At 40.4% G+C, this 14316-nt stretch overlaps 3 protein-coding genes across 4 annotated transcripts; 1 reads left to right on the top strand and 2 right to left on the bottom strand.

Annotated features, from left to right (window-relative positions):
• Positions 1-147: 147 nt before the first annotated feature.
• cacul1 (CDK2 associated cullin domain 1) lies at positions 148-3815 on the bottom strand. 2 transcript variants are annotated; one of them, XM_026310121.1, is made up of 8 exons: positions 3173-3815; positions 2913-3039; positions 2732-2834; positions 2550-2645; positions 2291-2393; positions 2010-2099; positions 1715-1853; positions 148-1619 (listed from the first exon to the last, which is right to left on the bottom strand). In XM_026310121.1, the coding sequence occupies exons 1-8, from the start codon at positions 3492-3494 to the stop codon at positions 1580-1582; spliced, it is 1020 nt and encodes a 339-aa protein (XP_026165906.1). In that variant the 5' UTR covers positions 3495-3815; the 3' UTR covers positions 148-1579. The 2 variants fall into 2 exon arrangements, with proteins under 2 accessions (XP_026165906.1, XP_026165907.1); XM_026310122.1 differs by having other exon boundaries at positions 2571-2645.
• Positions 3816-3988: 173 nt separating this feature from the next.
• Positions 3989-10769, bottom strand: sirt1 (sirtuin 1). The gene is given in 10 exon segments (XM_026310095.1): positions 3989-5527; positions 6468-6995; positions 7117-7300; positions 8101-8180; positions 8278-8425; positions 9188-9340; positions 9444-9679; positions 9862-9984; positions 10371-10739; positions 10742-10769. Coding segments are annotated over 10 exon segments (2142 nt in total). The 3' UTR covers positions 3989-5234.
• Positions 10770-11236: 467 nt separating this feature from the next.
• Positions 11237-13968, top strand: dnajc12 (DnaJ (Hsp40) homolog, subfamily C, member 12). The gene is made up of 5 exons (XM_026309586.1): positions 11237-11611; positions 12402-12480; positions 12759-12898; positions 12988-13132; positions 13763-13968. Exons 1-5 carry the CDS (start codon positions 11534-11536, stop codon positions 13843-13845), a joined length of 525 nt encoding a protein of 174 aa, XP_026165371.1. The 5' UTR covers positions 11237-11533; the 3' UTR covers positions 13846-13968.
• The last annotated feature ends 348 nt before the right edge of the window (positions 13969-14316 follow it).

Genomic DNA, 14316 nt, shown 5'->3' with positions numbered 1-14316 from the left:
CTGTCCAGGGTGGACCCCTGTCTTTCACCCAAAGAGAGCTGGGATAGGCTCCAGCAGATCCCTGTGACCCTAAATAATAAATGGGTATAGATAATGGATGGATGAATGAAAAAAATATATCTTTGCAACAGATTTATAAAAACAGCATTTGAGCCAAGTGGAATTTTATTCACAGTTCAGTTGTTTTAACATGGATCTTTTTGCAGCAAGTTAGAAGAAAGAGTGATTTATTATCAGCAAGTAACACAGTCCATCCTTTGCTTGGCATCTGCAGTGATTCTGGTTTTACTCTACTGCATTTAGTTTAGAATAATTCCAACTTATGCAACATGACATTTGTTGAGATCCAGATTTAGAATCTTGATTGGTGAAAAATAATGAATTTCACTTTGAAAGATGAAAAGAACCCTTTCTAACACCAACAGATGGGAAAAAAAACAAGCCTGAGCATCCACTTACACTTAAAACAGTGTAAGACCTTGTATCAAATACGTCTTTTTAAGTCATTTAACAAAAATGCATTTGTGACAAAGGCTAGTATACACTCAGCACTATACAAAAAACAAACCAAAAAAACATTTACATCATTGACAAGCTGTACTGTACATGCTAGGAACATTTAAAACAAGTACACCAGACTTGGGCTAAAACAATTTTTTTGCATTTCATTTGTTTTGTTAAATCCATGAACCAACAGGTTCAGTGTCCTAAGAGCTGGAGGACATTGATGATATGTTAATGAAAACAAAATGAAATAAAATGAGAAGATTATCACTATTCTGTGTTTGTCTAAGCTTTCTGGCACTCAGTGTAATGTCCCACATGGAGATATTTGTTAAGGTAGACATTGACTTCAGTTAAAAAAACAAAAAAAAACAAAAACAACAAACAAGCAACTAGAGACCCTCTTTGGCATAACCAGATGGTTACCAACACAGTAAAGGCAACATGAAGAGAATCACAGTTGAGGTCAGTGACTTAGTTCCATTTCTGTCCACACTCATTTGTATCAACTACAGCCACTGGGTTACACACGCTCACACACTCACTCGCTCTCACACACATCACATACCCAACCACCCACCCACACGCAGAGCAAAGCCAAGTGGTTTGGAGCATTAACAGTTATTAATTAATAATAGACAGGGTTATTAGCAGCAGCAGAACGTCCTGATTAACTTAAGTCTATCAAAACCATACAAGACACTTCCATGTTAAAGGTTAGGAATGAAATACCCATCATCAGCGTAACTCTCGTCAGGATATCGGCTCAAGCAGACATCATGAAGGCACTCTTCAAATGAGAACATGAAGCAAACAGCAGCATCCCACAAATACTGAAGCTGGATGTATCATAACCACAGAGAAAAGCACCATAGGGAAGCCCGTGTGCTTATTTTAGTGCAGTGAGACTACAACTCAGCATCGTGTTCTCTGTTGTTCACAGTGTTTCGTGACCTTGAGTCGAGAGAGATGGAACTGACAAATTGCTACCTAGTGCAATGGGCCGACTTGTAGTAAAAGATGTAGGAGGCACAGTAATAGTTCCGCAAGAAGTCTGCTGACGCCAGCTCTGCTATCAGGAGTCCTCACTGGCCCGTTTGCGAGACTGGTCACCTCTGGATAACAAAGGAGAGCCCATTAGTGGTTTAAACCTTGTACTGCTGTGTTTCATTTATTGTGACTGAAAATGAAGCGAAAACCAAAAACCTACCGTGGAAATCCATTCATGGAGAGCTCCATCTGGAGCTTCTGGTCATAGGCGGCATAGTCGGACAACAGAGACTCCTCAGCAGGAGGGTTGATTTGGGGAATGAACCCAGAGAAGAGAGCAGGGGCTTGCCGGGCCCACTCTGGGGGAAAAAAAAACAAGAATCTATGAAACTCAAGTGCACATGTGGAAATAGAATAAAATGTCTGTCTTGTTTGCTTTGCTGGAGGCAAAAAGATCATACTGGCCTGCAGAATTAAAACAGAAGATCCACACAAAACAAAAAGACATAGCTCACCTGGCCGGAGGCTGTAGAGGCCTTTGACCACACTGGCCATTGTAGATGGCTGCACATGAAAGGGCATGGAATGAGCTTTGATGAGAAGAGCTGAACAAGAAATAATAAAAAATAAATACCATTAGCATGGACTCAACCATCTGTAGGTGCAGCCTTGTATTTTACAGGATAAGACACAACATCTGCTCTTTATAACCAATTGTGGACAACTAGTTTTGTTACACCTTCCAAATTCCAACTTTTAGATGCTGTGATGTTTATCAGTGAAACAACACACTTACGCATCAGTGTGTTCACATGTTTTTCTGCAACGTGATCAGCAAACAGCTTCATCAGATCCTCTCTTAGGTCTCTGTTCAGCTTTGACTCAATGTAGAACTTGTTCTGAAAACAATAACAAAAAAACCTGAATGACACTGAATGCAGGTAACACCCTAGTACAAGCTGTACTTAGCTGCATGAAATGTGCTAGAAAACTAACATAATAGTCTAAGTTGGCTTCACAATTGTTCAAAAGAGACTTGTGAAAGGGATGCCTACAAAGTACATAAATACAGGTACTATGCATTGTAGAGAGGTTGTGTATTGGGTCAGTGCAGTGTTGAAGTTCTCAATGAAGTTCTCAGGTGGACTGGCCTGGAAAACAATAACAGGTGAGTTGGTTACTATTATGCTCTCTGTGTGCAGTGTAGAATCATTTGCCTGTATTTGACTGTGCTTACATGAAGTTGGGTGGAAACCTGCTGGAGATGATTTGTTATTTTTGATGTCAAATCGTTGTAAAGCAGCTCAGAGTGCTGCTGACACACACATTTGTAGATGTAACTAGGAAAACAAAGCAGAGGAGAAACTTGTTATGAAGTGGCAGTGAAAATGACAGCACTCTCAGGCGTACACTCTTACCTGTATATCTGTGCGTAAGAAACAGAGATGTGTTCGTTGGGAGTCTGGATCAGCAGCCGGTCAATTGCCTTCTCCAGGTGTGGCCAGTGGTTTTTCCGATAGTCCTCCTCTGCCATTGCATTCAAGACTGGGTAAAAAAAAAAAAAAAAAAAAGGAGAGGGGGTCAGGTGTGAAATGAGGCACAGCAGGAGAGACAGGCCGAGCTGCTGACTGACTGCAGGAAACCAGGCCCTGCTGTCACCGTACATGCTTTCACTTACGGAACTTGGACGCACAGTCGAGGGTGAATTTCTCCTCGACGGCGGCTGGCGGAGCCGTGCGGTCAGCCTCGCTGACCTCGCTGCTCTCGCTGCCTGAATCTGAGTCCATAAACTTTGACCCAGCGCCGCTACCGGGCCGGAGCGTCACTCGTCGAGCCCCCGATTCTCCTCCGGACGCCGACGTACAGACGGACTGTGGGGCCGTCGTTACATCCGACAGATGGCTGCCAATATACGAGCGGACTTTACTGCTGCTGCCCGCACAATAGTTGTGGTTAGGGTCGTCCTTCAGGTCCAAACTGTCATCCTCCATGGCCTCCATGTTCACAGTCAGTCCCGGATACCGAAGCTTGGTGCCACTAGATGAACAGTTTAGGTGACAAATTGGGACACGAACATAAACTCAGGCGTCTCTGGTGTCCATGTCGGGTTGGTGTTAACTGGTTTTTACGACACGTCGTATCACCGGACAGCTGAGAGAAAGCAGGGAAATGTAGTTCCAAAGCCTTTGCTAAGTAAAGACATCTGCTAGGACTTATTTAGGCAAAGCTTATTGAGTGGGACCGTGCACAGCTCTCTAAAAGCTAAACATTAAAGAAGCGACTGATAACTGTGATCGGCTCTGACTTTACGGCTGTTTTATAGCTGGGAGCCGAACTGCGCATGCGCTCTGGGAATCCACAGATTCTACATACAGTAGAAAGAGGATCAGGCAGACTGGGCGCTAGGTGGCGCACTATTCACATCAGCGCCATCAGACTGAAGCTGCTGTGAACGCCTGACAGTGCACATGAAATAACAGAAATGAGTGGCCAGTGTTTTTCATTCTTTTACTGAGAGCCCCATGAGAGAGAACAACTGCAATGATGTAAAAATGTCTTATTTCCTTAAGCTGTAAACAAAACGTTGACGTTACCATGTAAATGAATTGTGAATTATGTTGGTATAGACTTTTCCAACACATTGGCTCAAATATGTCTACTAACACTTAATCTTTACAGGCAGCAGACTATTCTGTGTGATGAGACTGCTTTAACTTTATAGTCTATGAAAAGTGCCAAAAGCAACAAAACCGGTTTTGTAAGAAGAAAAAAGTGCAATTTTTCAACATGAACTATGAATATATTCCTAAGGCTTAACGTTACAACTTAGTACAACTGTACAGATAAAAACATGTCATCTACTCTTTGATGAGTATGTCTCACAGCAGAGTATAAAAATAAGAGGCTTGACCATAAAAAGTAGCTGCCACATGTGAGAAGAAACACCTTGTCAATAGTTATATTGTTTCCAAGATTTAAACGACAGGTTAAACATACAAAGCTTACGACAAAGTGTGTGTCATGTTCTTTGGTCTGAAATTAAAGAGTACTGCTCCTTTTCCCCAGCATTTACCCTCATGAAAGGATAGAGCTGAACATTTTATATTGCAAGTTAGACAATGTGTTTGAGTAAACCCTCTGCAAATTTATGTGTGTGTCTGAAACTCATAGTACCCACTGTTTAGCAGGCAGTAGGCTTACATATTTACATGTTTCCCTATGGTAACATGAACCAACTCATAAATACATCATTAGACCACAGCTGACACAATACAATGGACCAAGCTCAACATGGAAAGTCTTTGCTTGTAATGACTGAAATTCAGGAATTAAAGCATAATCTAGTGTTGCATTTGTGGTGTACCATAGTGGATGAGAGCATTAGACAAATTTCTGTAATTATGACTGCAGAATGAAAGAAATCCTAAAAAAATATAAATAAACATAAAAACTACTGCATTCTATTTAGTAAGTAGCATACAGTATGAGGTTTCAGACACAATGTATGTGACCAAAATGGGTACATATAACAAAAAAAACCAAACAAAAAAAAAAAACATCTGCATATTCACACAAAGTTGTCCCGCAATTTCAACTTTATGAAAAATAACAGTAAGATTGATGAGTCAAAAATATAGGAAACACATATATACATACATATACATATATATATATATATATATATATATATGTATTTATCTTTAAAAAAATTAGTGCTTTGTTCACTGGGTACTTTACATTTAAAGGTGTGTGGTGCTCTGAGTCTTTTCGCGAGTATTGTCTGTCTGCACACTTAACGTGGCCTCATTGGCTACAGTGTGTTGTAATGTGTCTCTGAGGCATATCTCTTCATCTGCCGCTAGAGCATCAGCCTCCTCTGGCTCGCTGTCTTCTTCTTCCACGCCATCTGCACTGCATTCAGACTCGTCACTGTCACTGCCACAGGAGCTTGACGTTTCATCTTCAGAATCGGAGTAAACCTCAGCCCCATGGAAGATATAGTGATTTGGTGCTTGAAACAGATACTGGCCTGCTGTAGAAAAAAAAAAAAAAAGTAATTACAGTGTGAATTCAATATTAATAACAAAAAAATTGAGGGGAAAAATGCTGTTGAATGATAAATAGGTTAGCACATGTTTTTGAACACACCTACGTCTCCTTTTTGAAATACAGTAAACCCCCAAAATTCACAAGGGTTACATTCCTAGAGCACTCACGAATTGTGAAAAACCGTGAATTTTAGATGTGATCAAAAAATGCCTACAAATGCCTATTTTTATAGCTTAAACCCTAAATATGCCCCCAAACATGCTCCCAAACACTTTAATTTCATTTCAAAATCAGCTTAATACATTATTAGTAAATAAATTAGTGACTTAAATTAGTAAATTATATTGTTCTGTTATGATGGGAGAATTATGTTTCTGGTTTTGGACTTTTATTTTGGTTTCCAAGTTTCCTGGTCACCTACGTTAGTCATACTTTCCATTATTGAATTAGTGTCACCTGTGTTCTATTAGTCTTTTTAGTGTATAAATACGTCCCAATTTCCTTTGCTTCTCACTGGAGGATTAATGTTTGTTCATGTCGTGCCTGAGTCAGAGAAGGACAGAGTTTTATTTGTACGCCGAGTGGCGGAGTGTCTTGACGGCTGCTATAGTGCTTGTGTCAGAGAGTGTTCTATATGGCGCCTGAGCCCTGTGTGTCCAGGAATTCACAAAAAAGACTTATGTCTTGCATTTGGTTTGAGCCTTCACCTCACCCCACCCACCACGTAATATGTTCTTAATAATTTAGCGTTAAAACGCACGAAAAATTATATATTGCCATGAAAAAAAAAAAAAAAAACCATTAAAAGTTGCAGTGGATATCTGCTGTTTCCACGAACAATTATAAATTAGGCTGTACACAAAAACACCTTATTTCTTAACTATTTGGTAACTTAAAGTCATCTACCAATGTCTAAAACTTACTCTCAAGGCGTTTGCTGATTGGACTCCTGTTGATTCGACTCATCCAGCATCGTCTACGAAATTCAAGGTTGGAGGTTTGGCTCTTTACTTCAGCAGCCTCCTCTTTAGTTGCATCGTCTGCTGGTAACTCTAATGGGTCAACCTTCTCTTCACTGGGGTGCTGAGCATTTGGACAAGGCTCTGGAGGTGTAATATTACTACCAGCAGTCTCTGTGACATTCTGACATTCGGTCTCCTCCGAAGGCTCAGTAACGGAGTCTATACTGTGCTGCTCCTGCTCCTCCTGAGCTGTGTTGCTAGAAGCAGACAAGGCCGAGCTTGGTGGCTGTTCAGGTAACCGAGGGGGTTTCTCTGTGATCTCATTGAGTCTTACAGTGTTGTAGCAGAGCTGCTCAAAGTCTCCACCCAATCGATGACAAAGCTCATTGACAATGACATCGCAGTCCCCAAGTAGCTCCACATCAAAGTTGAGGTGAGGCAGCTGCTCCCTATTGATCAGAACCTGAGGCACTTCATGAGGAATGGAGTCTGGTTTGGATAAAGAGAAGAAAAAACTTGCATATTATATGTTTGGATTTGCTACAAGCACACTGGGTTATTGCATGCACCTTGCAGAAAACAGAAATCCATTCATATGAGCAAATCATACTTGGGATGAGGGCAACTGGCCGGACTTTAAGCGATGAGCCAATGACAATCAACAAGTCCACCTCATCTTTATCCTGCTTCATGGCTCTGTGGAACATTTCTGGAAGATTCTCTCCAAAAAACACAATGTCAGGTTTCATGATTGCCAGGGGAATGTCTGGACACCGCGGACAATGAGGGACAACCTGAAAGAGGATTTTGTTTTCTTAGAATTTGTAACAAAATATGGTGATAAAGGAATAATGTACTAGACAACATTCTTAATTCTCTGTGGGAGAAGTACAGTACTGTGCAAAGATTTTTGGTACTAAGAATACACGGGGGATGCTTTTAATATAAATTACATAATTTACAGAGCATTACATAATTACATTTATCAATTTACTTCATAAAGAGTGCAGTAAAGGGAACAAAACCCAAATCTAATCATAATTTGCAGCACCCCCCCCCTTTGCCCTTAAACCAGCACCACTTTGGCATTAAATGCCAAAGATTTCAGGCAATTACTTCTGAACAAAAGAACCTCCTACAAGTATTATTTGCAGTATTTTAATGAGGATGGACAAAATACCTGAAACACCTTTCTATTATAATTAATTCATCATTGAAAAATGAGTAGAATCACTGACATAGCAGATCTTTAACAATTTGCAAGACTGACTTTAAGATGACACTCAGAAATGTATATTATAGATTTATAATGTTATGTAACAATAGAGCACAACAAACTACTATAGTGATTTTTTCTGCCATGCCTCCCCCTTATAAAGCCAAAGAAATTAAAAAATCTCAATGTGTGGTTTCATGCAATGACCCTGAAATGCTGGATGTTGGATTGTTGGACAATGTGGTTTAAATAGTTGTGGGTGTTGCTTAACATGCATGGAATAGCATATGTGAGGTTTAGGAAATAGACAATAAAATTGCAATTTCTTATGAGTCTAATGATGCTCTATCCATTAGTGCATTAGTAATGAATAAATACCTGGTTAAAGATGTCTTCCCTTATAGCCTCACAATCCACTTTGTGTTTACAGACGAGACAGGATGCAGTTGCAAATGACCCTGAAATTAGAGTGTTATCAGTGACCTTTTGACATCACCCTGGACAAAACTACATAAAAAGTAAGGAAAATCCATCCACTAGCTTTAGAGTTCTCACCATGACATTGGATAATCCGCTGAACTCCAGCCACTTGTTCTAATGTATCAATGTTTTGTGTGTAATTGCGCAGCAGCTTCCCTTTCTTATCCAGCATGGATATGAATCTGTGACAGGGTGAAGGCTGGAACTGACCTGGGTAGATCTCCTGTAATAAAAGGTCTAATGAGCACAAAATCCAACACTTGATATAATCATGCATATCATCCCTGTGCTCACTTCTCTGCACTGTTCATCTGTAAAAGTATTTTTTAAAATTACTGCTAACATTTAACACCTGGATGAGCTTAGGTTTGGAACATTAACTGGACCATTTAATGCCAAATGAATACAAGTACAGCCAGACAGCCTCAGGATGAACTCTACTTGCTCTTCCTAAGTTCACCCTCATGACTGCATATGACTCTGGCCTCAAAAAGCCTCAAAACGTTTTCCACAGAAATAGTTACTGAAAATCTCATGCTAGATTCGAAAGCAGGGTCCTGCCTTATTCTGACAAAAGAGCACATATTTCATATTATAGAGTAAATATTGTGTCGCATTAGCTTTAATATGTGTCAACTACAAAAATGGAACCTACATGATAAAATGTGTATGATGCATAGTCGTCAGTCTAAGGTCATGCACCTGAGATACACAGATGCACTGCATTTTTGGCTTCAGTGTTCATATAACTTTAGAGTATTTTCTCCTTTATTCCCTTCCCTGTATGACCTATAAGATGATAAAATAAATACAGTAAGTAATAAGTACAGATCAAATGTACCTCTGCAGAACTTTGTAAAAGTTTGTGTTAACACACTTATTTTGAATACATTCCAGTGTCTTAGGGTGGGGGCAATCACACAATTTTTTGATCGCATTATTAACTTTGCATATGCACAAGAGCAAGCAGATGCAGTGAACAAACCTTAGCAAACTTGAAAAAGGGTCTCGGGTCCCGTCTGAAGTATTCAATGTCAAACATAGCTTGGGGGTCTGGAAGATCAGGGAAATCTACAGCAAGCCGTGCATAAATCCCATCTCTGGAGCGAAAGTCTGGTATTCCACATGAAACTGATACCTGCAAATAAAAGGCACACAAACATTAACACAGGTGCTACAAATTAAATCAAACACATGGTGATCCCATAGCACAGGTGTATAACACTGCTGTAAATGCATACCCCAGCACCAGTCAGTACAAGGATCCTTTTGCTTTCATGGAGTAGCCTGACCACATCTTCTAAGGTGTTGATATCCTTCCGCTTCTTTCTTTTTGGAGGTTCTGAGATGTTGATGATGATCTGCCACAGTGTCATGTCGTCTAAATCTGGTGGGAGTACAGTCTCGGGCAGCAAATCTCTCAGAATGGTCCTCGGATCGGTCTCTCTGATGTGTTGCTGGATGAAGCTGTAGGAACCTGACCAGAACATCTCAGCATCAGTTGTATCCCAAAACATATATATATATATGCTGCACCACAGTGTCCAGTTGTAATGTCGATGAAACAATTCCCTACTTATAAAACACAATGACAGGACTAATAAGACATGCTGCTGGCAATGGATATCGACCAAGTGTTTCTCAGATTCACCTAGTTACCTATTTGCGGTTGAGGAGTCCAGTCGATGGAGCTTGCATGCGAGGATCTGTCATCTTCCTCGGTGATGTGGTCCGGAGTGACAGCCAGACCGTTGGAGGGAAGGTCGTCGTGTCCAAGAAAATCTGAGCACAGATACGTTTGGGAAATGAACATTAAAAGTCTCACAAGTCCATGCCTTAATGACCATCGGGTTAAACCACTTTCCATCACAACAACCCCGTGGTCACGTTAACTTTACTGAAAGTCACTTTACTTTAAGTCCTCCAGTCTCCACCAGAGTCCACATAGACAGTTTTCTCTTTCTTTCACAGGTTTAGCTCAGAGAAGAGAATAAAGCGGCCGTCATAAGACGTTACACCCTCGCGTCTTTGCTGTGTTTAGCTTGAACTAACGTTAACTTCTCTGCTCTTGCACGTTAAGCTAACTCGCCGGGTAAGTTGGAAAAACACTGTCCAACGTAAGTTGCGTAAATACTACAGCTTTGTTATACGACCATCCGTTTTCATACCTGCACCCTCGTCGGCTGTCCCAAGTACAGGGCTGTCGTCTAGCTTCAGGGCTGGTTTGTGCGGCTCTGAGACCAGTAGTCCCAGTCCATTGTTGTCTCCGCCTAGCGCTGCTGGGGCCTGCTCTACCGCCATCACCGGCTTCGCTTCCTTCTCCGCTGGCTGCGCACAATTCATCGCCGCCTCCCAGCCCTCCGTGCCCCCAGAGATGCATGAAAATTTATCGGCTTCGGCGACTTTGAATCCGTAGTTGGTCACCGGACTGATTTTCGACCTTTTTGCAGCAGGTTCATCCATTTCGGAGGCGCCCGAAAAAGCCATTCTGTTCTCTCCGTCCGCCATCTTCAGCCCGCAGAGCCGCCGAGCAGATCCTTCCTTTCGGACAGCTGGCTCATTTGCATAGCCCACGTGACTCGGCTCCACCAATCGTCACGTCAGGATCGTCCCCTTTACGTCGGAGGCATAAAACCATAACATAACTGTTGCTTTCAAAGACTGTCTGGTGAGCTCAGATAGGAGCTCAGATGTCTGAATCACTGCATAAAGTTTGGAGTAAAAAGGAGGCATAACATTTTTTTCTGAACAGTAAAAGTGCGCCATATCAATAAACAACTTTTATATTACATGCAGACGTTGTGATTTCAGTTAAAACATCAATTCCATACTTCATACCAATATATCCTTTTCATTATGTCACATTTGGCACGTTTTGTTATATATGCGGTGTCCCCCAGTGATCAAAAAAGAATGATCAGAAAGTAATTATTACGTTTTCCCATTATTTCAGGCTACTACTGCTTTTGTATTCTGCACTCGCATAAACCGACGTAATATCTTGCTTTAACGTTAGACACATGAACGCAGCGCACGTCACCTGGTGAGAGAACGGACGGCTCAGTTTCCCTATAACTCCGGAGAGGACTCCCTTGGCAATTTTAATCATTTGGCAGTTTCTACGATAACACCTGACACTAGCTGACAAAATACTTACAGGGTACACTGTGAGAATAACTTACTGCAGTATATTGTCAGTGGTCAGCAGCAGCCTGGGACGAGGAGCCCCTTAGCAACCCTTAGCTAGACCCAGTAACGTTAGTTGGGATCCAGAGCAGCACTTAAGCTGCTCCGTTAGAAGAAATCAGACACATTTGACAGCAGGATCTTTATGGAGGCTGTTTTGAACTGCACACCAGAGGACCTGGAGGATTACTATGGGTTATTAGGCTGCGATGAACTGTCGTCGGTAAGTGCTGCCTGGTGGGTTTCGGCTCAGCTCAGCTGGATGACATTAGCCCCACAGTGTAAAGCGCACTGGTTTAGCAAAGAGTTGAGAAATAGACGAAAGCATTAAATAAATGCACACCGACGACCAGCAATGTATAAGTGACGCTAGTTGAATGATGGATGATTATTTAATCCAGACCCTAACCTATACTCCAGGTGTTAGTCTGAGCCAAGAGACCTGCTGATGCTTCAGCCACAAGATGTCAGAGGGACCCGTGCGTCATCCATCGCTTCTGTTGGCTCACAGTGACTTATTGGATTTAATACTTCATTACTTCAATTTTCAACATATCCTCTAGTATTACTGCATGTAACACACCCTGAGCAAATAAACTGAACAGCGTATCATTAACGGTACTAAGCGTGACGTCCGCGACGGAAACATCAACACGTAAATGAACCTAAAAGACAAAATGAACAGTCGAGCAATGATAATTATAATATCACAATACATTCAAATGTCATCTTTGGTAGCAGCTCTATAACAATACTTGTGTCGTGTAAACTAACGCATTGAAAGCCTCAAATAATCCGATTTTCATGAGAGCAGAGAAAATAACTGGGTGCATTGTAAGAATAATGTTACAAGTGTTCTGTGGCCTTTTAATGTTTTAAATTATACGTTTTTATAAATGAACGTGTTTTACCAAAATGAACGCCATTTAAAATTAAATCACTGACTGATTCCCGAAGTTCAATATTTAGATTGGCAAACGTAGACCTGCATTATTTTGTCTTCTTCCTTGCAGACTGAACAGATCATCAATGAATACAAGATCCGAGCCTTGGCGTGCCACCCAGATAAACACCTAGACAATCCAAGAGCAGGTGAATATTGCTGTGACACAAGAATTTTCAAATGTTGATAAATTAAAAAAAAAATCATAGAGCATTTGCATCAAATCTATTCCTTTTAAATGGATTTTAAGAAAATCTTTGTCATTGTATCTCCTCTCTTATTCCACAGAGGCTTAATGTCTTTTTTGATGTCTTGACTTCAAAGCAAATTATGTTAATAGAGAGCTGCTTACAAGGAAATTATTTCACCCAAGTCTCTAAGCATAATGTACCATCTTAGAGCACGATGTTTTCTTCTTTTCTTACAGTGGCAGATTTCCAAAAACTGCAGGAAGCCAAAGAGGTTTTATGCAATGAAGCCAAAAGGAAAAACTATGACATGTGGAAAAGAAGTGGAGTTACTATTTCATTTCACGACTGGCAAGCATTGAATGACTCTGTAAAAACCGTATGTAAAGTCTTTACTTTGGTGCCAGCATTCCAAAATAATTTGTGTAACAAGAAATGCCAGTGAGACATTTGGTCACCTGTTTGCAGTCAATGCATTGGGCTGTGAGAGACAAGAAGGAACCAATGCTGGAGGCCTCAACAGCAGAAATCCCAGTCCCTTCTCAAACAGAGGACCGTCACTGTGAGCAGGAAGCACCAAGGATCCCTTCTTATGATACCATGTCATCCACAAGTAAGGATACTTCAAAACCTTCTCACAGTATTGGAAAATATAGAAACCAAATTTTAAGACTTATAGTAAGTTCTGAAACTCAGAACACAGCAATGAACAAAACGAAAGAGAAAATTTAAGCATTGCATTTGGAAAATTAAGGCATAAAATCTTCAGTGCCAGATACTTGTTTTATTTATTTATTCATTTATTTATTTAGAAATTAGGTTCTCTCTGGAATCTGAGTAACGTCATTTCAGTGTAAATATGTTTTGAAATGGGAAAGCAGACTTTATTTCGTAGTTGTCACTTTAAATACAAGAAACTAATAAGAAAAATACACTTTCTGATTTTATCCCTTCATATTTTTTCAATTAAAATGGAGGTTTTGAATGAGGAGAGCTGAACAATGGGACTTTTACTGTTCTGCATAAGTGCAGAGGGTGCTGCCTGTGAGTTTTCCTGTTCTTGTGACTGGAACATCCTTGCCTATGAGATGGTTAGAAGAGACATTACGAAGAACAGTAACGGCACAGTGATTGAACTGGAGGAATGAACTGTTTCTATCCTATGTTGTTTTTAATTCATTTGTTTATGAAAATATTAAATCCTGTAAATTCAAAATAAAACCTTTTTATTCTCACTGTTTAGGTGACTATTGCCATCGACGCTTCCGCTGGGCTGCTGACTCTCCATCTATTCTACTGCAGAAGTTCAGAAATTATGAAATCTAAATGTTTGCTTTTATTTAAATATTTGTGTTTTGCATTTTATAGTAGTTGTGCTTGGGACCCTGTCCACTGTGGGGTCAGTTTTTCTGGCTGTAATTCCACTATACCTTTCGCATAAACTAGGAATCGTGAACTTTAAATGGGTCTGTTGCACATGTGAAATACTTGTCCATCGGTTGCATATTAGCTTATGTGAATATGTCATTATTTTTGCTCAGTTGTTAATTATTTTCACATATACACAATTGAGTTGTGATCATGTGTCTTTAATGCTGTCATGTATATTTTTGTGTTGCAGGTAAGTTCATAACGTTAGGAACATGAAGGTGAATCATGCCGTGTACAATCTGTTGTCTTCAACTGTAACAAACCTAGAGTTGTGTATGTAGGACTTTAAGAAGATGAAATTCTATCCCAGTCATATGAATAAAGCTTGAAAAGAAAACATCATTAAAAACATCATTATACCAAAAA

Source organism: Mastacembelus armatus, chromosome 15 (assembly GCF_900324485.2).
Source record: "Mastacembelus armatus chromosome 15, fMasArm1.2, whole genome shotgun sequence".
Lineage (NCBI taxonomy): Eukaryota > Metazoa > Chordata > Actinopteri > Synbranchiformes > Mastacembelidae > Mastacembelus > Mastacembelus armatus.
This window is presented reverse-complemented; position numbering and strand designations above follow the sequence as displayed.

Coding starts and splice junctions, on each gene's coding strand:
- cacul1 (XM_026310121.1), bottom strand. CDS start 3,494: ATGGAGGCCATGGAGGATGACAGTTTGGACCTGAAGGACGACCCTAAC. Junction 3,040..3,172: donor CGACTGTGCGTCCAAGTTCC/GTAAGTGAAAGC, acceptor TTTTTTACCCAG/TCTTGAATGCAATGGCAGAG. Junction 1,620..1,714: donor TCCATGAATGGATTTCCACG/GTAGGTTTTTGG, acceptor TTTGTTATCCAG/AGGTGACCAGTCTCGCAAAC.
- dnajc12 (XM_026309586.1), top strand. CDS start 11,534: ATGGAGGCTGTTTTGAACTGCACACCAGAGGACCTGGAGGATTACTAT. Junction 11,612..12,401: donor GCTGCGATGAACTGTCGTCG/GTAAGTGCTGCC, acceptor TCTTCCTTGCAG/ACTGAACAGATCATCAATGA. Junction 13,133..13,762: donor TGATACCATGTCATCCACAA/GTAAGGATACTT, acceptor CTCACTGTTTAG/GTGACTATTGCCATCGACGC.